Source organism: Ambystoma mexicanum, chromosome 3p (assembly GCF_040938575.1).
Source record: "Ambystoma mexicanum isolate Mex_15411 chromosome 3p, UKY_AmexF1_1, whole genome shotgun sequence".
Taxonomy (NCBI): Eukaryota; Metazoa; Chordata; class Amphibia; order Caudata; family Ambystomatidae; genus Ambystoma; species Ambystoma mexicanum.
The window spans coordinates 834,194,304-834,219,132 of record NC_090925.1 but is presented as its reverse complement, the minus strand read 5'-3'; the positions used below and the strand labels follow the sequence as shown (position 1 = coordinate 834,219,132).

Genomic DNA, 24,829 nt, shown 5'->3' with positions numbered 1-24,829 from the left:
GTTGGAGCTTATTGGAACTGTGGATCTCTGCTAGGTTGTGAGTCTTTGTTAGTACTTGATTTATGGTGTACAGGTTATCTCCAGCTGCCTGTATGTGGGTTTCCAAATGGACAGAGCTCCTGCAGTCCAAGTTCTGAGTATATACTTTTTGTTGGGATTGGAACCGTGTTGTGCGCTGGCTATCCTCCTTATCGTGTACACAAGACCAGAAGAGAGAACGTGGCTATTCACTGCACTGGTCAAATGTAGTTATATAGTTATCTGTGCCTTTTTTTTTTTTTAAAGCACACTATTGTTGCTTTCCTCTACAGAACTGTTGCATCTCACGGAAACTAACAAGATAATGGTGTCAGCTCAAGGGGCATTGTGGCTGCCTTATGCATTGTATAGGTATAGTCTAACTGGAACTTCTCTGTAGACACCTTTTTACTTTTAAAGTAAATTAGTTTTAATTTCCTGGATAAACCATTGGATGGCAGAATATGCATAGCCTGTGATTCTGGTCCCTGGGGGCAAAACGGGACTGTTTTTATCCAGGTGAGTACATATTATAGAAGTGTGCAAACTATGACCAACTCCCTCCCTATCTCTCATTCCTATTCTTACATGCACAACTCGTTCATGTGCATTAGCCTTTCTTCCCCTTCACCCCTTCTTTTCTCTCACAGACCAAGGTCTAGATCTCTTGGTAGTGGCACAATGTACTACTCTCAGAAACAAGCTTCAGCGCTTTGAGACTACCATGGTGGTAATTGGGACACCATAAATAAACACTTAAAATATGTTTCCGCAGGGCAGTCCAATTGTTCATTTATCACTTAGCCACGTCTACAATGGAATTTAATTGCCTATTTCTGCAAAACAGAGTGATTGTGCAAGCTTCTTCACTTCATCCTCTTGCACAGCCTATTGGCCAGTTGCCCAGTGATAACCTGTTGGCTTTCTTCCCTTTAGTTCCACGAAGGCATCTAAAACTCTTTCCGCCATTAAGACGTTGTATTTGGCTTGGCCTTGAGGATGGGTAGTGGATTGGTGGCTAAATCGTACACTTAAAGCCAAATCAATTCAAATATAGCTTTATTTGGGAACAGTATTCCAAACATGCACTCAAATATTTACAACAGTGTAGTTTAAATAGTGTTTCAAACTTTGATTGAAGGCATACAGTCTAGATTTCCCACAGCACATTTACAAATATGCAGCATAAGCAAAATGTCTTTTCACATACATTGCGAGTAGCTCACATAGGGGATGCCCAGATTCTGAATGCTGCTGATAACATGTAAAGTTGTAATGTATACACACAAAATAAATGAAACCTTATTCTGACAAAATTAACATTTGCAGTAGGTCATCCATAAAATAAATGAGTAAACCAATAGTTCTAAATGAACACCTTTAATTTCCGATGTCTTGTGGTACTTTGCTGCACACAGCCTGTAGCCTGCTGCCTCTTTTCTCTGTTGGGCAGTTATTTTGTTTGCCTGCAAATCCTTATAACAAAGCAGAAGGAAATGCCCCTTCTGCTATTGTTCACTAATCCTTCACTCAGTTGGGTGGCTGAGTGCTACATCTGAACTGTGTCCAAAACTTGAAAAGTTGGTAACATCAGGCAGCTATGGCAAGATTGTCAATACCTCCTCTTCAACCGACGTTTGTGCTCTAAGCCTTTTTGAGGGGGTAAAATAACACACAATAAATCCTGCTCCCAGAAAAACGCTGATGTAAACATGCCTTTACTGAAATGCACACTTGTGTTCCATCTACTCAATTTTGTGCCAGTTCACCCACTCAAGTGTAATGATCCGTTGCTGAATTGGTTATCCCAGACTAGATATGGTTTGACCTGGAAGTTATACAAATGGCAGATGGAACACATTCACTCAAGATGAATTGCCTTCACGGTATTGTTTTAAGATTTGACATTTCTGTTTCACATTGAATATCCAACTTGGTACTCTTTGGTGCTACCTCCAAGTATTCCTTGTACCTAGAAAATTTTAAGTGGTGAGATGATTTGGAAATCTTTGCTTCAGAAAGACTCTCCAATGTGTCCCTGCAGAGTTACATGCTCAAGTTGTGGGGGTGCCTATAACCCCCTACCTTGACAATGCTTAGTCTTTATGCAGATATCGATAAGAACATGTTGCACAAGATGCAAACTGTTCAAAACGCTACTGCACGTTTAATTTTCAAACTTCCCAGGTGTGCCAAGGTTTCTACTTATCGTAGAAAACTTCATTGGCTGCCTGTCCAGCAGAGGATTAAGTTTAAACTGGTCTGCCTTATGTTGAAGTGCTGCCATGGTCTTGCTTATCCATATCTTCGATACAATCTGACACAGTCCCTTCAATCTGAGGGAATCGTATAATGGTGCTCCGTTATCGATTCCATTCCTGTGGTGATCGACTAGTTGCAGACTCAGAACTGTGCAACCTGCTTCCGCTTGACCTCCTCAACATAGATTCCATTATAATGTGTAGAAAGCAATTAAAAACATTTCTTTTTCAGTGAGTCTTTCGCTTTGAGCCATTTGTAGTTTCATCTGTGTGCCCAGATGCAGGTTTGCTGTGAGGTCCTCTCGTCGGGTATGCACAACATGAATCCTAAAGTAATCTAAACTGAGATTGTATGTGATGAGGAACAAGGACTGCGACCCAGGGATCCTCCCCACACTACCCACAGGTCTAACATCCACTAGCACTGTGTGTATTAATGCCCCCTTATTCGCCACTGTGGCAGGCCCCAGAACCAAGGCCGAGGACCTAATCACTGGACCTATGAAGTGGTAATGCCAAGAAGGCTAGGTATGGGATTTAGGAGTACAGCACTGTAGGTCCAGCTTGTAGTGTGGTGGTTCGGTGCCGAGGGGAAGGAATGTGAGGGGAGAGGAGGCTGTGAAGAGAAAAGAGCAGGGGCGGTGGTGGCAAAGAGGTGGTGGGCAGAGAGGAAAGATGAGGAGAGGGGGGAAAAAAGAGAATGGCAACAGAAGTGAGCTGCGAGTCAGCGAAAATACAGAGTAGTGCGGCGGCAGAAAAGAGAGGGTAAAAAGGGGAAGAGGAGGAGTCTGCTGGAGCGCTGCGGAGGAAGATAAAAGGATTAGCAATCTAGATCAGAGAAGGGGAGGACACGAGCAAAGGAAAGATAGTTTAACGCTTAACTAATTACTGATGCTCGACCACGATCGGAAGGCCTTGAGGTACCAGCTGGGGACGCTGCTAGCAGAGTCCACGTCATCCATAACCAGATCCCGACACCATCATGAAAGAAGTGCGGTACCGTATAAATTCCAAAGACTGGTTGAATGCCAGAATGTGGTAGACCTGAACCATGTGGGAGATGAGCTAAGGTAGAGTGGATGACTGTCCTAAATAAAAGCTAAGCTAATTTTTGAAACCCTGATTTTATCTGATGTGCCCGGTCAAAAACATAAACTCCCTTTTTCCTGTCTGGTCGAAAAATAAATGTGTACGTGGTATTGAGTCCTCTGTTGATCCCTGGCAACCATCAATCCCAAAAGATAAGCATTTGCAACACAGATGGAAACTGCCCCAGAGTGTTAGGCATCTTGCACAGATGGTCTCAGGTTTACTCCTGAGAAGAATGCAGCCCAAAATGTGATGCATAGGTTACTGTGGGGTATGGATATATCTAGACCTGATGTTCCGGGGGTTCTTCCTACCGATGCAGCCCCTTTGACTAACTTCTTGCCTACCTCTGCTGCTCTTATTTTATTTTCAGGTATGCAGTCTTCTCAGTGCCTCCAACTGAACACTATCTTTCTGGTGAGCTCTCAGCTCGCCTGTCAATAAGCAATTTGGGTTATGGAAATCTGACAAAGGTATATATTTAGTCGAGGCATTGGGTCACACAACCAGAGTTCAAAGAAGGTTTGCCTTTCATAGTTTGTGACTGCTATTTGACTTCAAAAAATGTCCTCTGTGTGCTCCCATCTCTGATGTCGGAATTGCAGTTACCCAGGAATGATGTTAAATATGCAACAAATCAATCATTCATAAGTGATCTGGTTTGTACCACCTTGGACAATAATTATCCTGCATCACTTTCTAACTTTACCCACCGTCATTGCTAACATTCCCTTTGTATATTTGAAATGTCTATAGACCTACAACAGATGCGAGATGTGTATTCTTTGCTGCATGGTTCGAAATAAAAACTTAATTAGGTGTTGAAAGCAGCTCCTAGGAATAGTGCATCAACTGGTAGGCAGGAGCTACCTCTCAGGTGCCAGGATTTAGTACATAGTGAGCTCCAAATCTAACTTTTGTATTACATTGAAATTATACATTTCTGTCCCTTTTATGTGCCATTATGCTTCAAATGACTATTTAAATGTGTCCTTTTTTCCGTTTTATATATTCCCAAACAGTCTGTGTTCCATGGGAATGTTTATATGCTGCTGTTGAAATGGATTTCTGAACTCTGTTCTGGTGTACAGATGTTCAGGAGGCCATCCTAGTTTAGTGAAACAGGGAACACAAGGCTAAGTCTCAGGAGTAGTGTAGATGATCTGATGTCTTGGACAAGCAGACACAATAGGAGACAAGAATTACTCTTAGACAGTAGTATGTCAAAAATATACAATTTATTAGGCCTTTAACAAACCCACCTGAATAATGAACACAGTGAATCGCTACTTAAACGCACAATATGTAAAATGTATGTACAGTCACTTTTCGGTCAATGCAGTAAAGTGTGGATTCCTGACAAAATCTGTGAGTAGGGAAAACACATACTTTAACACAATGGCCGACTCAGAGCCTTGTGCTCAATGTTATGTTCGTGCACAAAAAGCGCTTGTCGATGCGTATCACAAGGGACAAACTTTAATGGGAAGAAAAAGTTAGAAGAGGACACTGGAGTGTGAGGAATTTGAACCCAAGATCAGAGCCGGGTCTGCTACAGAGAATAAAGCTGTCCCCATCTTTCGGACGACTATAGGAAGCAAGAGCCACCCAAGTCAAGACAAGGACCACAAGAGTTCCATTATGCATAAAAACAGTATGGGCTAACTAGGGGCCATTGGGAAGTGGTATGATTACTCACCACTCTTAGCTCATTTCATGCCTAAACCTGGCATGTTTAAAGAAGGTTGCCTGGACTACGAAATCCCCTCCTTGGTTACGCTTCAAAGTGCAGAGGCGCTGCGGATGCGGGCCTGATTTTAGATCAGGAGCTGTATCTTGTCACAAATGCAGGACAAAAAACACTGATGCAGCTGGTCTCTGGACACGTGAAGAAAGGCAGGAAAGTCATCAGCAGCGACTGCCACCGTCACACAGTGATGCCGGAGCACCCAAGTCTCGCGGACTGACGCACGCTTCTCTCCCGTGGCCCAAGGCAGTAGGGACGAGATTTTGCAAGAAGGTGCCTTTTAATGCAAACTAGAGTTCTAACACTCCAGCACAGGTGCCAAGGGACAAGCTGGTCAGTCCGCTGGAGCGCTCGGGGACACTTCAGAGAAGGCTCGCTTGCAGTGCACCAAGGAGATGAGTGATTGGGCCCACCACTCTAAAAGGTTGAAGCACCTTTTCAGGATTCAGGTATCCAGTGCAACGCAGGGCTCTACAGGTACAACAGTGGGCTCACGGTGCCAAACCTTTTCTGGGCGGTTGCGGACAGTCCTTGGATCTACTTTGCTTTTCAGGATACTTGGCTCCTTGTAGAGGTCGATTCGGACCTCGGGGTGATCTGCAGGTCTGCACTCAGAGCCAATCTTCATATCCTAGAGTCCAGTGAGTGCTCGCACCACAGCTGGCCAATGAGGGGATCTGCCCCACTCATGCACGCTAGCAGTGGTCCAATCAGGGACCTCTGCAGCTCTCGTGCACAACTGACATGCTGGCACCACTAGTGTGGATTGGGACCAGACAGTCCCAGACCACTTCCTGGGTACCCACACACATGACATCCAGTGGCCTGCGAAAAGCACTGGCTTTCGCGGGTGAATGCATGCCCAAATAAGTACTCCCCAGGTTACAAAACGCAAGGGGAAGGCAAAAGGACAAAATGGCCAAAGTACAAGACAAAAGACCTCTTGGCACAGCCATGACTGACACTAGCCACAGTTATGAGCCAAGCGTGGTATGGTTTGGTATAAGTTCATAAAAATACACAAAAAGCTTATGCTGCTACCAGTCTACTCCTAGAGGCACATTGTCCAGTTGCCAAAAAATACTTGAGATGTCTAGGGCCTGAAAACGCAAGGACCCCAGTGCGCCGTACAGTAATGTACTTTGCGCACTGAAATACAGTAGCCAAAAGTGGCAACAAAGTCATAAGACTACTGACTGCCTGGTGGATAAGTCAGGTCCCCAGAACAATGAGCAAAAGCCCAGCGTAGTGCAGCTGAAGGCTGTGCTTCACCGGCTGAAACTGAAAGGCAAGGAAGGGGTGGGCACCACACTTTGTTACTTCAAAATTATTATTGAGTTAGTCCAATCTTGATGTACCATCAATTCCCAATTAATGTTTTAACCTGGTGCTGCCAGAAAAAAGGATCCTGTGAAACATGGATCCAAAAATACTACAAACAAGAAAAGCGAGACGAGATTATCTCATTACTTCTGGCGCTCTCACTTAGCTCAATCAGCAAAAATATGTAGATTTTATAATCATTGTTCCATTTTTGTCATATAATTTGTATTAATTTCCTTTTTTGTTGTTTAAAGATTTATATCTGTTTAAAGTTGTTCCAGAAAAAACTCAAAATTAGAACTCCAAATAAGAAGCAGAAATTCCTGTATAAAATACAGGTAATGTTTATTCACATTCCTAGGCAGTCATTAAACACAGTGGTCTATTAGGTACAACTAGCCAATGCATTTCGGTGTGTAACACACCATCTTCAGGACTATGCGGACCTTAACACATAAACATTTAAACCAAATGGGGCCAATACAATCGTATACCAAAGGTGTGATTAATTCAAAATAAAGCACATACCCAGGCGCGCACATTTTCAAAAACATTCGCCACCCAGATATGAAAAAGAAATCTCAATCAGCATTTTTATAAATATGTATGCAGTGAAAAGTTACAAATCAATGCTCCAGTGTATTCCAAAAATTCATACCTCTGTTTTCTAGGGGGGAGTCTGACTGCCATATATCTCGTATGACGATACAATCAGATCAGTGCCTAAAAATGTAAGCCTTTGTCAATTACAAGCTTGTGAAACTGCTAAATGGAGAGGCGCATCGCAGTCATGCCGGCAAGTTTTACCTTCACTGTACGTATTCACACGTAATGGAACTGTAGCCGCAAGGACGCACGGCTGTTCTTTGTATTTATACGTCGTCATGGAAACGGGAGGAAGGCATCGCTCTCTGGCTCTGAGGAGCCGGCGCACGTATGCCTCGCGTCCCACCCTCCCATGGCAACGGCGGGACGGTTTCCATAACGGCCTCACCGCTCAAGCTAATGTGGTGTAACGCAGCTTATTTTTAGCTAGATATGAACCCTAATTGTAAGCGTAAAATCTGTTTCAAGACACCAATGTTCAAATACTCATGCTAAATTACTGAATTCAAATAGTGGTACTGTCACTGTGTCTCATGCTGAAATGTTGTGAATCAAATACTAAAATTAAAATGATCATCTTATGCTCCCTCCCTCTGTGTTTCTTAAATGAAAAGAATCGTCTTGCATACTCAGATGTACACACAGCGTTACGTATATAAATACACCACCACCGCTGAACCGACTTATATTGTTTTCCAATCATAATTTATACATTTATCATTTGTGTATTCTGTGATAACTAACCTATGTCTCACATTATCTATTAGCAATTACTCAGTAAGACAAAACAAATTCACAATTACCAGTCTTGGCGAAAGCATTAGCATAACAGACGCGTATCTTTGCGCCAATGGGTGTCTAATTGGGACTTATTCTGCCATAGGGTATATGACACAATCCTAACTATAACAGGCAGGTATACATATGTGGGCATCTATTTGGAACACTTTCTGAAAATTGAGTTTGTTTCTGAATACTACATAAGGTCAGTTAGTCATGATCGTCACAACACAATGATTAATATCACTTTCTTCTACATACAATTTGTTCAGTCCTCTAGGCATGCTAATTTAAATGAAACACCTATTATTAATTTCTTTGTTTAGTCCATTTGGTGCGAGAGTTCTCATCCTGTCTATCCAAAAGGTCTCTTTCATCACGTTTTTTCTGAAGGTTCTCATGAACATGAATCTTCCTCACAACTTCAAGAATGAGAAATCTGATGTGCACCAGATTGTTTATTTCCGTCCCAGTGTCTGGCAACTGCTGAATTCAAATTGTGGTTTCGGATGCATGACCTGTGCTCATTCCATCTTGTTTTTGCAGCTCTTCTTGATTGTCCTATGTAGTATAACACACATGGGCATTTAATCGCATAGATGATGATCTGCATATCACAGGTGGCATAGCTGTGTAGTTTAATCCGTTCTCCCTCATACGGCAGAAAGTCAGGACAGGAGGCTAAAACAAAAGCAAAAAGTTGGGGGTGAGGGGTCCACAAATATAGAGGTAAAATAGCAGTAAGGGAAATGTTGCCTAACAGGCACCAATTGGCCTGGTGTCTCAAAAGTAGTTCTGTCTAGCGATTTTGTTTTATAAGCAAACCAGGCTCTCCTAGGCAACCAGCAGGAGCCAAGTAGTTCACGGCAATTTTGAAACCTCTGTTGCAATCACCACCTCTATGGGTAGATTGTTGTGCATGTTTGAATTATATTAACAGATTAGACTAGTAATCCATGCTTGCCACTAGAATTATTGAGTAAAAATATTATGAACAGATATCACTATACAATGGTTAGGTATACAAAATTGTTGGATTTATTGTATTCTTCTTTTCTTCTGACCTAAGCCAACACGTGTTTCGACACTAGGTCTTCCTCAAGGCATTGGTAACAGTGGATTGTCCCGATATGCAGAGGGTAGAGTTCAACTGTGCCTCGATAATCCCTTAGTTTGATGTGCTAATTGGATCTTGAATTGCTCTAAAACTTGGCTATTCATTAATTCTAACAATGGTGGTGGGGGTTGCCTCTTCTGATGTCAAGATATATAATACTGTAGTAGGGAGGGAAATCCTGTAGAGAATCTTCCCAGGCAGTGCATGTTTGCATTCCGTTTTCTACCCACATGTTTGCAGTGGTATGAACATCATACATTCCCACCTCCAACACTCGAAATGATCGCCCAAGTGGATCTCTTGCCAACCATCATGTTGTCGCTTGCCGTCTGTCATGGATTTTGTTATTAAAATGTACCATTACCATGATCTTTCAATCCCTACTGTTTTTTCTCGAAAGTGCTTCTTTTAGTTGACCAAGTATTTTCAAGTACATTCACAATAGGAATTGAGATATACTGGATGCATTTCACGCTGCTCAAAATGTATATGTACCGTCATGTGTTCGATGTAAAACCAATAATGGTGTGTACCTGGTGAACATCTAATGCGTTTGATTTTCTTTCTGTAGCGGGAGTAGACGTGACAGATGAAAAGTTGGATGAGATGTTGGAGAGTGGCCAGTCCTCTGTCTTCACTGCGAATGTAAGTACATATGAGGGATTTAGTCAATTTGGATCCACACTTAAAAGGGATTAAAGCAAGCATGTTACTTGGTGCCCCTCCTTTTTAACCTGTATCTAGCTGACCTGGGAACAGCATTGAGCAATTCTACCTCGATTGTGCCAAAGCTGGGTACCCCGCCACTGTTGTGGATGGGGTATGCAGATAATACAGTATTGATGGACCTCACTCTGGCTGGCCTGCAGGCCGCCTTAAGTTGTCTGAAGACCTTTTCTGGTGCCAACTCCTTGGTTATTAACATCAATAAGACCAAGGTTATAGTCTTCAGTGCCTGTCATTGTAAAACCAATCCAACGGGATAGTCTGGATGGAAGCCCAATGGAGGTGGTGCATGAATACAAATATCTTGGCATTCTTTTCAACCGTAATTTATCAGGCTCCTGCCTTATGGAACATCTTAAATTGAAAGGTGTCCAGGTTATCGGGAGTTTGAACTAACTGGCTTGCAAGGCTAAGGGTTACTCTGGGCTTTCTGGCACAACTACATTTGGCCAAACTCCTGGCTATTTTCATGTACAGTTTGGAAAGTTGGGCTACTACCAACAACACCGAACTGTCTAAACTGGAGGATGCACTGCTAAAGAAGTTGTTCCGACTACCGACGTGTACACTGGCTGAAATGATTTACTTAGAAATGGGTATGATTCAGTGTGTGGCGAGAGCCAATCACTCTAACCTTAACACACACTGGAAATTGGCCAACTCTCAAATTGGAGGTTTAAACCTTCTAATTTTTGAAGCTGCACGGACCAAAGTCCCCTCTATGCCCCACAGCAATTTGGCTAATATCATCCTGCCTCTGCTAGCTGGCACTCTATGGCTTCGATGGATCCTTTGCAGCTTCAATTTAAAGTTATAAATCTGAGATGAGATGGAAGGTTGTCCCATTTAACCGTGAGCTGCAAACCAAGGAAATCCAGACTAAGAATAACTGTTAGCAGTTCCTCGAATACATTATGCACAGAGTGTGCCCAACTGGCTATCTAAAGCAGTTTGTGGGAAACTCTGGTCTGGGATTACTTGAGGCTAAAAATGAACACGATTAAAACCTTTGAAATTATTGGAGACTGGAGACTGGAATAACATCTGCGCAAAACCAACGATTTTGCCGTTTGTGTGGAGATTGTTGTCTGCAAATGGTTATTGATGAACTGTGACGCCCTTATCAAACTGAGATCGACTGCCTTGAAAGGTGCCGAAATTATTAATGTTTTAGGGGAGGAAGATCTATAGTACCCCCTGATGAATGGCAATGGTGAGTCTTGCATTATATTCTTCACCATCTTGAGGAGAAAGATAGAATTGACCCTGAAAATTTGGCGTGCATTAAGTGGGCAGAGCAGGTGTGCATAGCGGTTGTGTGTGGAAGATTGCCAAATATCTAACTTGCTAACCATGGAGGAGAGATCTGTGATATTTCTCTGTGGTTACGGTTGTGAGGGCTCGAGGGAAGGACTGGGCGGTCGCTGCTGTGTTAGGTCTGCCAAGTTGTGTTGCAAAGGGGCGGGGGGGGACACTGCTATGTCTAATTTTTCTTTTTTTATTTGGGAGGAGTGACTGGCACACGGAATTGTCCTAGTCGCCAGAGGAATTTGTGCGAAGGGCGGTGGGATGTAGATGCGTTTTAATATTGTTGCACTGTGTTGAAAAGTTGTCCTTGGTTCAGCTGTATAACACGTTAAATAATTTAATTTATATGAGGAATTTTGCTATAATTTCTCTGTCTCCCAACACGGTACAGGCAACCTACCGTATTCTTAGACTTCATTCAGACCTACATGAAAGTTCCTTTTTTATCCCCCCACCACCCTGCGACATGCACCTTAAATTCTTTGTCAGGGGGAACACATGGGCAAAATCTTAGTTTTGGTGCCTTCACCTTCAGCACTCTTTGGGATGGGTACTTGAAAGTTTGATATTCATTAACACTGAATCGCTGTGCCCACGACTCTAATCTGAAGGCTTTTCTTAAATATTTTTCAAATCTCAAAAACCAATTAGAAAATATATTGATTTCTAAGGTTTGTGGATCTGCTTAGAATCGCACCAAAACACCAGTGACTATACCAAGTTACTTTAAAGCAGCAGAGGCATTGTCCCAGGGTTGCATGTGATTATATTGAATGAGAGAACAAATTTTGAACGAACAAAAAAAATATCCCCCCCTAAGCCCCTCCTTTTTAAATCCGTTTCCCCCAACCCAAAAACTCATATTCCCAACCACATATGTATATTTTTTCAAAAATGCGTTATTTTTTTATAGATGTTTTGGATGCGTTCAAAAATCCATTTGTTTTCTATTCAATAATTTCACTGCATAACTTGTCCCAGTCCCTGCAAAGTAAGAAAGAATCTATTAACCAAGAAGCAATTGTTTCCCTCCCGGATACACCTAAGAACAGGTACGTGGACTAAAGACCATTTTGAACTAACATGGACAAAGCATCAGAATTTGTCACATTCATGGAAAAATATCCTATTAAATAAGACGCTTCTTTTAGAAGAAAGTGAACCATCTCCAAAATCCCTGAGGCTTCACTTCTCCCCTACTAATCTTCTATTGATGTTAAAAACCAGACATTAAATATTTTTCAAGATAAACAAGATGATCTTTATCACCTGGACCATGGAGGTGAAGATCAGGGTAGATGGCAGGGGGGGTACCGATCAGGGTACGTGGACTGCCACTCCGACTCGTGATGAAATAGATGAGCCAGACATCTTTGCAGACCCTGATCCCACAGATCAGCCCGGCGACTCTTCTCCTATAGAGCTTCTTTTTAACAGCCTACTTAAAAAAGCAGCTGAATACCTCCAGGTTCAAAGTAAGGAGTCAGTTCCAGACACTGATTTTGTGGAAGACTTAAAAGAAAACTGTTAGCCAGTCTATTCCCTTGTTAAATTCTGTTAAAAAGGGAATTGCACCTTCCCTTCTTACACCATCCCTTACAAGGGTGGTTAACCCACAAATAGGTTTTTATTTTTAAACCGGCACCTTTGGACCCTCTTTACATTCGGGGCTGTTACACCCAACTCTCTAGTAGTTGCAGCTACTAGAAAGGCTGCTGGGTTCCCCTTATCTAATGCAGAGGCACCTCCAGATGAAGAATGCAGAAAGCTTTACACTCGGGAAAGAGAGCGACTACTTCTGCCACTTACTTGACACACACTGCTAACACCACCAATCTTTTGGCAAGTTACAATGATGTGCAATGGGGGTAACTTCAAAACAATTTAGATAATGTCCCTGAGCCTATAAAGTGTCAATTACAGAAAATTTTCAGCGAAGGCAGGCAAGTTACACATAACATCTTAAAGAATATTCTGGACTCTGCAGAAATAGCAGGCAAGATGCTTGCAGATGGTACTTTATTAAAAAAGACACTCATGGTTTTGCAATTCTGGTTTTTAAACCGGAGACTCCAGCCACTCAAAATCAATCTTGTTTTGGAAAGCTGTAGACGCTGCCCTGGAAACAGCCAAAAATTAGCATGATTCAAGAACTTGAGCCAGATGTCCAATAAACCATACTTTCAATGCAAAGTATTCACACCTGCCATTAACATTCTCCAGACCCACTTAATCAGGGTTCATCTCAGGTTCTTCTCCCTGGTACTCATCCCATGGTAAATCATCCAATTTCCAAACCTCTCAGCATCAACGTTTCAGGCAAGGGTAGAGGTAGGAGCGCAGCCATTAGAGGCTCCCCTACCCCAGCCAATAAATGACATACCCTTCCGGGTCCCCTCCCATGCATCCCCAGTAGGAGGTTGAATTACATCATTCACCCACGCATGGGAGGAGATACCTCAGATCAGTGGGTGTTAACAACGGTAGCCAAAGGTTGTTCTATAGAGTTCCTTCAAAGACCCCATTACCATCTGCCAAGATCCAAGAGGATGCTGCAAGACCATCAATCTCCGCCTACAGGCGGATGTCGAAACCTTACTACAGAAAGGAGGGATAGATCTTGTCCCTGTTCTAGAGGTAAACAAGGGTATGTATTCAGTGTACTTCCTAGGGCCCAAAAAGGACTTAACTGTGTGCCCTGTATTAGATCTGTGTCCTGCAAACAAGTAGGTCAAGCCTCAGAATTCAGGATGACAACTGTGCAGGAGGTAATCCCTCTTCTAAAACACAGGGATGACATGGCAACTTTAAATACGAAAGATGCATACATTTATATTTCAATATTGCCTGCGCACAGGAAATTCCTAAGGTTCAAGTAGGAGATGCACCCTACCAATTCAAGGTGCTTCCCTTCGGCATAGTCTCTGCGCTAAGGGTGTTCACCAAGGTTCTGGCAGTGTTGGCAGTCCACCTGCGCACGCAGTGCATTCAAGTGTACCTTTATCTGGACGACTGGCTCCTTACAGCAGACACACCTCAGGCGTGTCTTAAAAACACCCAAGATACAATCAACATACTGTTCCAACTTGGGTTCTCAATTAAAGGGAAGAAATAGTCTCGTTCCCAGCCAAGTAAAACAGTTTCTTGGTGCTCTAATTCGGACAAAGGATGTACCTGTCTACCCCTCAGACATAGGGGAGTCCAAAACATGCTATTCCAAATTCTACAATATGTAGTCGGCATGCTAGCTTCCTGCATTTACCTAGTGGCACACGCCTGCCTGCACATGCCTCTTTGGCTTACGAGACAGTGGTCTCCGGCAAGCGGTCAATGGGACGATCTAGTGGTTGTCTCACAGTCCGTCGTACTATCTCTGCTGTGGTGGACAAAAGAGAATCTTTTTTTTAAATGAAAATCATTCAACACACCCACAGTACAAGCCACTCTGACCACAGACCCATCCCTGCCAGGGTGGTGAGCACACCATCTTCACCATACAGTACACGGCGTGTGGACTGTCGTTGGCTGACAAGGACATCAGTCTTTTGGAACTACTAGCAGTGTTCAAAGCCATGAAGACCTTCAAACACCAGCTTCAAGGGAAAACAGTCATAGTCCTAACAGACAGCACAACAGCCATGCTCTATATAAACAAACATGGTGGGACACACTCGCCAGGTCTGTTCAAACTAGCCCAGAAGATATGGTTTTGGGCACTGAGTCACATGTCCCTCCTATCCTAACATGTTTCAGTGGAGTGCAATCTTCTAGCGGATGTGCTCAGCAAAAACGTACAACTTCTTGTAGAACACGAGTGGCAATTGCGCACCAACATTTTACACATTGGGCCTCATTACGAGTTTGCCAGTAAAAAAAGCAAAATACTGTCATGCTGGTGCTTCCGTGTAGCACTGCTGCCAGAATCTACGGTAGATTGAGTCAGTGTGCACGCGCATCCAGGCATGCCGGAAATGGTAGCACCGACATGCCGACAACCACCCCCAACCCCCGATACGGCATCCTTGATGCTGCAGGCACCGGTACCGACGATGCAGTAATTACTGGTACCCCGATGCCGGTAATAAAGGCACCGGAAACGACGTCATTGTGCCGGAACGGGAAATGCACCGGCAGCCATCTTTAAAAACTGCAATCCCTTGCAATCCTCAGTCTACAGCAGTGCCACAGGATAACTGAGTAGGCAGGAAGGGACAGGAGCAAAATGTCAACCAGGCAAAGCACCATCCATCGTCAGAAACCAAGATATAGCGACATTGAACTAAACATGGTGGCGGACACTCTAGTCGAACATGCAGACGTCTTTTGTGCTGACATGCGGCGGCCAGCCCAACTATGGATGAAAGCCATATGGGAGGAGGTGGCCCGCAAGGTATCAGCAGTGGAGACCACACCCCAGACTGTCCGCGATTGCCCCAAGCGCTGGGACAATCTCAGTCTGTGGATCCGCATCCTCCTTGCTGCCAAGCGCAGCCAGGGGCTGGCCACAGGAGGTGGACTTCCAACCCCCCTCAAACTTGTCCCCTGGGAAAAAACCTGCAGCACCATCATCCACATGAAGAGCATTGAGGGTGTTGGAAATGCAGAGATGGCAGCTGCAACAACGGATGGTGATGGTCAGTGGACCTTACCGTAATACCAAAGTCACACTGCACACCTCCATCTCCATCGCCAATGGCGAAGTCCAAATGCCAAGTAGGTGGCACTAAATTCCTGCAGCATTTGCAACCACCTAAAGCCAATGTACCTGCCACGAACCCAAGAAACCCCACTGACACACCCCACTAACCCCTTAATTGGCAACGCAAGCACCATCTGCATGCGCGCACACATACATACACATCGCATTACAACTGCAGCCCTCACCACCGTGTCGCCTCATGGCAAGATGCACAGATCACCACCACCAGTTGCACACCTGTCACACCCACCATGTCTATACACTCAGAGTAAACATTAATGCAAACTATTATACACCTGTAGCCCACCCAACAGACACCATGCACAACATGACTGCACCAGAAGGATGCTCCGATGCTGCATACCCACCCCATACTTGTGTGCACCATGCCAGGCACTCCAACATGTCCATGAAAACGCGCCTGATTCAGAATGTACTAGCATCGATGTATGTGAGATGTATGCACACCAATGTCTAATGCCCTGCCTCACTGCCCCCCCCCCCCCTTGCCAAGCACAGGAACAGACAGCAAGGGTGAACATGCGACAACACCCCGGGGAGCCGCAGCAGGTCGGCCCTGCGGCGAAGACACCGCCTCCAGCCAGGAGCCATCTACCTCCATGGCAAGACAGAAAGCTGACACACCATCCAAGGCACAGCTCTCCCCCGCCACCCCACCAAGAGGAAATGCATGCTGGCCAGCAGCTTGAGCCGCCCCCATCAACCTCCAGCAAGGCCCCCCAGCAAACTCCTACTCCTGGCAGCAAAGCACCCTGGCAGACATCGACGCCTAGCAGCAAAGCCCCCCTGGGCCCCATCTACCCCTTCCTCAAGGCCCCCCCCCCGGCAAACATCTGCTTCTGGGGCACAGGAGCCACTTCAAGTGGAAGAGCCAGAATCCCCTGTGGCCAGCGAGCTTGAGGAGGCACAATCCGCACTACACAGTGAGGAGGAAGCAGACTCCCGAGGCCACAGCCAGCATGAGGAGGATGAATGAACGCCCCTCAGGCAGGCAAGCAAACGTGGTGCACCTGTACATGGCTCAGGTGAACACTGTGCAGTGGAGGCCAGTGGCCCCGACACCTACAGCGATGAAGCTGTTTTCACCCCGGAAGCCCTCACACCCCACCTCCCTTGCCAGTACCTGGTCTACAGCACATCATGGACATCGAGGAGCGACTGTCACCCATGGAAGGGCGGCAGCAGGCAATGCAGGCCTGGTGACCCAGTACGTGACGGACGCAGAACTAACACAGCAGGCCATGCAGGATGCCCTGCAAGACAATGCAAGGATGGTCAGCAGGGCTATGTACCGCATGGCCAGGCGCGTGCGTGAAGGGAATGCAGTCATGGCTGCCATGGCCTAGTCCATCACACAGTTGGCAACCGCAATACCGGAACAACGTAATGTCACCACAGACCCTCCCTCCTCCCCCCCAACCCGGTCCATCATGCAGCACGACACCGGCCAGTTCGACCCAAACAAGCCTTTTGCGTCGCTCACAGCGACTTGTTTGCCGCCCAGAGGTTCAGCCCCCTCCTCCAAAAAAGGGGGCGTGAATAGGAGAACTCACAAGTGCATGTTGGGATGTAGTAGTTGTGAAGTTGTTGTGGGGGGAAGGGGTGTTGATGTATTGGTTGTGGGGGTAGTGGGAGAGGGGAGGTTGGGGTATTGGGTGTGGGGGGAGTATTGGGTGTGGGGGTAGTGTGGCAGGGAGTGTGGGGTCAATTCAATGGGATAGTAGTGGTAGTTCAATGAATAACTATGAACATACTTTCATTACTGATCAGCTGGTGTGAGAAAGAAAAGTACATGGCTGGACATTGCTTCTTGTGTGTGTTAATTTAATTATGTACAGTGCCCAGTGTGACCCATGCCCAGTGCCTTGTCTACTCCAGCCCAGTAAAAGAACTGAAACTGGACTCCTCAGTTGTGCACAGCTTGGCTTTAAATGGGACCTCCTGTCAAATACATCAGTGAGTATTTTCTTAATGTAGTAGATGTAAGGAAGTTCTTAGGTTTAAGTCAAGCACTGTGCCTCTTGGTTTAGTTTCTGTCAAATTACTGCGCTGCTGTCTCCACTGTTTTGGAAGTCATCGCGCTTCCACGTGGCCCAATGCTTGCTTTCAAGTCTTACTGGACCAAAAGCAAACCGTTGCAAAAGTTACTGAACGCCATAGTGCGGTTTTGATCATTAGCTGCTCTTATTTGCCTCCTTCCATATTCTATTTCAAAGGAAGATAGCAAAAACAACACGGCCAGCCACGCAACCAAAAAATTAAATAAGCGAAGCCGGTTGCTTCATAGGTGCCGCGCTCGCGAGCAAAGCACAGCTGATTACAGTCCGAAGGAAACCTGATACACCCCCTTCTCAGCAGCCGTGGGGCGAAATAAAGTAAACATTAGATTTCAAATATACAATGCCCCACAGTAGTTCAGCGGGCATTTTGAAAATCTAATTTACTGCAAACGCAGCGAAAGCCTTCTGTGAGCGAGGACTGTCAAGCACTGAATGTTATACACGCACGCTGTGAAAACCTACAGTTTTGGAAAACAAGACAGAGTCTTTACAATACGAAGCTCCGCACTCCGATTGGAATACATTCAGTTTCTAACCTTATGAAAGGATATGATTTCAAATAAAGTTTACGGTTCACAGTTAAAAAGTACTTGCAGATGAAAACCAAAGGACAGATAACTTCACTTATCTTTTTAAATGAATGATTCACTGCTTCCAATCAGCCTTGCTCTTCAGCACTTCTTTGAAAGTTTCTTCCTGACACCCTGAATCCTGGATAGGCACCTGAACCTAGGCCTTGTAAACTGGAACTTCACAAATCCTGACTTGCTCAGCTGAATGTTCTCATTGACAATCAAAGGCAGTTAAGAACTCCTTCCAATAGGACAAAAGGAGTTCTTAACCAACCAGATCACTGACCTGTTTCTCCATTTTGGCTTGGGCACTTGTCAATGCTCTAATTAACCAAGTTAAGGCCCAACCTGCATTATATAATGAAATTCACTGAAGGCATTATCTAAACCATTTCCCACCTCACCTTTCTCTCTCGCCTCAACGTTCTTTCTCTCTCTCTCCTCTCTCTCACTTCACCTTTCTCTCTCTCTCGCCTCACCTTTCTTTCTTTCTCTCTCCCCTCACCTTTCTTTCTCTCCCCTCACCTTTCTTTCTCTCGCCTCCCCTTTCTTTCTCTTGCCTTTCTCACCTCGCCTTTCTTTCTCTCGCCTCACCTTTCTTTCTCTCGCCTCACCTTTCTTTCTCTCGCCTCACCTTTCTTTCTCTCGCCTCACCTTTCTTTCCCTCTCCCCTCGCCTTTCTCTCGCCTCGCCTCACCTTTCTCTCGCCTCGCCTCACCTTTCTCTCGCCTCGCCTCACCTTTCTCTCGCCTCACCTTTCTCTCTCGTCTCACCTTTCTTTCTCGTCTCACCTTTCTTTCTCGTCTCACCTTTCTCTCGCCTCACCTTTCTCTCTCGCCTCACCTTTCTCTCTCACCTCACCTTTCTCTCTCGCCTCACCTTTCTCTCTCGCCTCACCTTTCTTTCTCGTCTCACCTTTCTTTCTCATCTTACCTCTCGCTCTCTCCTCACCTTTCTTTCTCTCTCTGCTCCGCACATAGCTTCATTTTTCCTAACTTGGCACCACTCTCACACTCAACACATCACCTGTAATACCCTCCAGTGTTAAGACGGATTTCTGAACTCTGTCCTGGTGGCGCAGAAGTTCAGAAGGCCAACCTAATTACTTGGAACAGGGTAACCTCTGGACAAGCCAGACCAATCAAGGTAGCGATCGCGGCGGTCAAGACTAGGTCTCAAGAGGGGTGAGGGTGACTGAAAGCCCGCAATGAGCACACAAAGCAAGAGCGCTTACAAACTACTCCAAACAGTTGTTATATCAAAAATAGATACACATTTATTTTAAGGCCTTTAAAATAATGACCGTAGCGAGAAAATCACAATATCACAATATTAAACCAACACATACCATATCAACACAATATATATACAAATACACAGTCGCAAGCGTTTAAAGCACGAAATATGTAGTCCACCTGAAAGGAAAGGAAAACAGGCAGTGCGATAACGCTTTAGACTCAGTTCGCCTTCAGATGCACCTAACTAGATGGAAGTCCGAGCCCTGCGAAGAGTGGAGCCTTGTGCTCAAAGTACCTGCCACGCCGGTGCCAACGGGCAAAAGGGGAAGCTCTTCGGAGGAAGTCGGGCAGTTCGGGTTAGTGCACAGCAGAAGGAGAACAGGTTCCGCAACTCAAGCGCAGCCTCCACAGCGGGCAGAAGCAGAGCGCGAGTACGGCCAAAAGGGTGCTGTTTTTACACAGCAGGGAAAAGCAATGGGATACTGCAGGAGGGCGACCAGATCCTAGCTAAACTACTCACCGGTCCCCGAAGCAAGCAGACCCAGGCTTCTCCACGTTAGTTTCAGCAGCTGGCAGGTTCAGAAGAGCAGGGAACGCCTCGTAGTCGTGTAGAGCAAAAAGACATCCCAATCGACGAAACCAGCACAGTTTTGTTGCCGCAGCAGGACAACGGAGCGGCCGTGTGTATTCAAGCCAAATGTACACTCCTCCCTTCAGACTTGGGAACGCCAAGCGTACGAAGCGTGGGAGAGTGACAAGGACTCGAAATACAACACAACCTGGCGGCAGTTACAGAGCAAGACTCCCTTGTAAGCTGGTCAGTCAACTGGATGGCCCAGAGACACTTCCGAAGGCTTACTTGGCAGGAGATGATGAAGTCGCCGGGAATAGCTGTTCCTGCTATTCCAAAGGTCGAAGCACCAGTACAGGCCTTCTGGTTCGATCCAAGGAGGAAAGGGTTTCACAGGACGACAGCAGTGCAAAGGAGGATTCCTTCAGCGGATCACCAGCGATTCCTCGGTCCAGCCTCTTGGTTGCAGGATACTTGGCTCCTGTATTCCTTCGTTCGTGAGAACTCAGGAGATCGACATGGTAGTGGTGTTTCCAGCCCCCTCTTATCCACGGTTCCCTTCGCGCCAAAACGGAGGGGAGCCAATGGGAGATCCGCTCATCAACACACATACCATACGTGGACCAATCACGGACCACGGTGGTCCCAGGCATTCACACCACCCTAGACTCTCTGGCACCCAGGATGTGTATTGGGACCAGACATCCCAGCCCACACCCTGGAGGCACACAAACGACATGTAGAAGCCCGCGAAAGCAACCACGTTTCGCGGGAAAGTACATGCCCAAATAAGGAAGGCCCCGGGTCTCTCGACCTGGGGAAGGTAAAGGGAGCAAGACGGTCAGTGGACAAGACAAAGGAGCCTCGTGGTCTGGCCATTTTGGGAGCCAGGCCACCATTTTGGGTTCAGTGCGAAAAACGTGCTCAGAACGCCAAAAGGAGCTCAAAATAAACAAAACGATCGCTGCCACCATTCGAGTCCCTGAATGACTTGCACCGATCAAATACCATGCTAAAAGAGTATCTAGGGTCTGTAGAAGGCTAGAGACCCAAGAGAGCTGTAACTTAGCTTACAGTGCCCTCTTGTGTCATGTTGCACTAAAGCCGCAACATGATAAAGGAAACTACGGGAAACAGCGTTCCCCGGTACTGACTGTCTTAAGGGCATGTCAGTTTCCCTGTAAGAAAGGAGCGAAAGCCCAGAGAAGTGCGGCAGAAGGCTGTACTTCTCTGGCAAAGTCAAGAACAAGGTTAAAAACAATAGCAAAAAGTTTAGGGGTTGCCACATGGAAGGAAAATTACCTGCAATCATGAAATCTTTCCTAACACTCGCCCCTCCCAGACTATGGACAGGGGGAACTAATCCACCCCTGGATGAGTCTCTTGTTCAGGTCGGTTAAACATTCTGGACAACCCATCAGCATTGCTATGTTGGACACCTGGCCTGTGCTCAATAGTGAAGTCGAAGCCTTGTAGACTTATGGACCACCTAAGCAACTTTGGATTCTCCCCCTTCATGTTCATTAGCCACTTTAACGGCTTATGGTCAGTCTGCACAGTGAAGTGGGTCCCATAGAGGTAGGGCCTCAGCTTCCTTAGGGCCCACACAACAGAGAAACATTCTTTCTCTACCGTGGACCATCTGAGCTCTCTGTCCTTAAGCTGGCAACTAATAAAACCGATAGGGTGTTCCTTACCCTTCTCATCTACTTGTGATAGTACAGCTCCTATCCCAGTGTCAGAGGCATCCGTCTGCACGATAAAAGGTCTTTGATAATCAGGGGCCCTTAGGACAGGGGCCTGGCACAAGGAGTCTTTTAAGCCATTGAAGGCCTTCTCGCACTCGTCGGTCCAAGTTACCTTCTTGGGTTTCTTCGGAGTTGTGAGGGCAGTCAGAGGAGCAGCTATGGTGCCATAGTCGGCCACAAAAGTGCGGTAATACCCCGTGAGTCCTAAAAAGGCTCTCACTTGGGTTTGCGTAGTGGGGGTAGGCCAGTCTTGTACTGCTTGTACCTGACTGAGTAGAGGCTGTCTCCTCCCTCCACCTACTTCATGTCCAAGGTAAACCACTGAGCCTTGTCCATTTTGGTGAGGGGCCACTCGGACACCCTCAAAAGAGCTATCTGAAGGACTGCTTGGGAACAGGCCGGGGAGAGGTTCAGACTCCTCTCCCGCAACGTCTGAAGCCAGTAGCAGTGCTGCGATTTCGACGCTTGGGCCGAAAGCCTTCAGCCTATTCACGTGAAACACTTTTAGAGCCTGTCCAGGCCTTCCAAGGTCCACTGAATAGCTAACCTCACCCAGGGGCTCCACCACTGGGTAAGGGCCTGACCATTTGTCCTGTAAAGCTCGAGGCCTTATGAGATTCATGATCAGGACTTGCTGACCAAGTGTAAAGTTAATGAGGGAAGCTTTCTGGTCGTACCAATGTTTCACCAGCGCTTGCCCTGCCTTCAATTTATCACTAGCCAAGCCCATCAGAAGTACCATCCGTTTTCTGAGCCCTAGCACATAATCAACTACATTGGTAGTAACAGGGGGAGTGGGCATCTCCCATCCCTCTTTGACGATGGCTAAGGGTCCCCGCACGGGATGACCGAACAGAAGTTCGAAGGGGCTGAAGCCAACACCCTCCTGTGGTACCTCTCGGTAGGCAAACAGTAAGCATGAAACAAGAAGATCCCATTTTCTTCTCTGAGGCTCCTCCAGAGCCCCAATCACGCTCTTTAACGTCCTGTTGAAACGCCCCCCCAGACCATTGGTCTGGGGGTGGTATGCAGAAGAGAACCCGTAGGTGACCCCACATTCTTTCCACATAGCCTGCCTATACTTCGACATAAAGTTGCTGCCATGATCCGACACAACTTCTTTAGGGAAGCCAACCCTAGTAAATATGCCGAGTAAAGCTTCTGCAACTGACTTGGCAGTTAGTTTTCAATGGGATGGCCTCAGGATACCTGGTTGCATGGTCGACCAGCACCAGGATAAACCTATTGCCCGAGGATGTTTGCGGGTCAAGGGGACCGACGATGTCGATCCCTACCCTTTCAAATGGTACCCCCACAACTGGGAGCGGTACCAACGGAGCTTGGATTGTCGCGCCAACCTTACCAGACAACTGGCAGGAGGCACAACTCCTGCAGTGACTTTCTACTTGCACCCCCATCTTGGGCCAGTAGAAGTGCATGGATAACCTTTGCTTGGTCCTCTTCATACCAAGGTGACCAGCAAGGGGAACTTCATGCGCCAACTGCAGGAGGAAGGGCCTAACAGCAACCACCAACCTCCTATGGTCTCCTTCTGTAGACTCTGTGGGCTCACTATACAGGAGTCCACCTTCCCAATAAATCCTATGCTTCCCAGGAGGTTCACCCTCAAGCTGGGAGCAGGCCTGTCTCCTTAGGCCTTCCAGAGATGGGCACTCACGTTGGCCTTTACTGAATTCGTCCCTATCAGGACCTCCTTCAACTAACAAGTCTTTTAGTTCAGGATGATCGTTGGGATCGAATACTTCAGGCATCGCCACCTCCTCGTCAGGCCCGGGCGATTGACCAACTTCCTCCACCGCAGTGGTAGGCGAGCTCGGGGGAATATTCTCTTTCCCTCGTCTTGACTTGTAGACTCCTTTCGCCTTGGGTTTCCCCTTCGGCTGGGGCGGCGTATTGGACTTGGCCAATGCTGCCCGTGCTTGAGACCGTGTGTAGGGTCTTTCGGCAGTGTCTCCTACGAGCCCTAAAGCTCTGAGATCATTACCCAACAAGACCTTTCCCGGGACGTTTCTCTGAATGCTCACTGGAATCCTGACTGCTGTACCATTTAAAGTAAGATTTACAGGGATCACGGGAAACATACGGAGGGGGCCGTCAGCCAACTTAGTGGGCATCAGAGTAGCTCTGGCAACTTCCTCTGAGTCTACCAAGGTAGAATCCACTACAGTTCGACTGCACCCACTATCCCTAAGAGCTGGAGTATCCACTCCATTGATCAGCACACTGTCTTTAAAGTAGTGCTTGGTATTATCCGGAATCCTAGCATAAGCCTCTGCGACTTTAGGCTCCCAGGAACCCAGGGACACTAAAACTACCTCAGCCTCTATTCCGCTGGGAAATGAGTCTGAGGAGAAGGATGCTCCTGTAATCTCTTCTTCCTCGTAGGAGGAGAAGGCCAGATTAGCGGAGTGGACCCCCAAAGGTCTAACCTTACAACGGGGATCCCCCTTCACATGGTCAGTTGCTCCACAAGAAAAACAAGCCCCATTGGGTCTGTTTACGTAGGGAGGCTTATTGTAACCAGAGTTCTGTTTCGGAGGCGAACCTCCACTACCCTGTGAGTTCTCTTGTGTCTTACCCTTGTTTTTCTTTTTGTGGCCCTTATGGGAAGAAGATTTAGCAGATTCCCCACCCTCCATATCTTTGGACTTTTTCCCTTCCTCCTGCTTACCAGGATGAGTTTTGTCCTTATGGGACACTCGATGTGACACCCATAAGTCTGCTGCAATGGCCAGCTGCTTAGGATCTATCTCCTTCGAATCGGCCAAATGCTGCTTAAGCTCCGGGGAAGAAGAAGCAAAAATGTGTTCCAGCATGACAAGATTGATCATGCCTTCGAAGGTAGAAACCTTATAACCTTCGACCCAGCCAGTTAAGTTTTTCAAAGATTCAGCGACATAAGATACCCAAGTACCACCTTCCTT

The 24,829-nt window shown here is 46.2% G+C and overlaps 1 protein-coding gene across 1 annotated transcript in view; it reads left to right on the top strand.

The window, feature by feature from the left end:
* Nucleotides 1-24,829, top strand: part of STX4 (syntaxin 4) — a 499,563-nt gene that overhangs the window by 236,753 nt on the left and 237,981 nt on the right. The window contains exon 7 of the mRNA XM_069651919.1: nt 9,513-9,586. Within this exon, the coding sequence (XP_069508020.1) occupies nt 9,513-9,586 (74 nt within the window). The remainder of the gene's footprint in view (nt 1-9,512; nt 9,587-24,829) is intronic.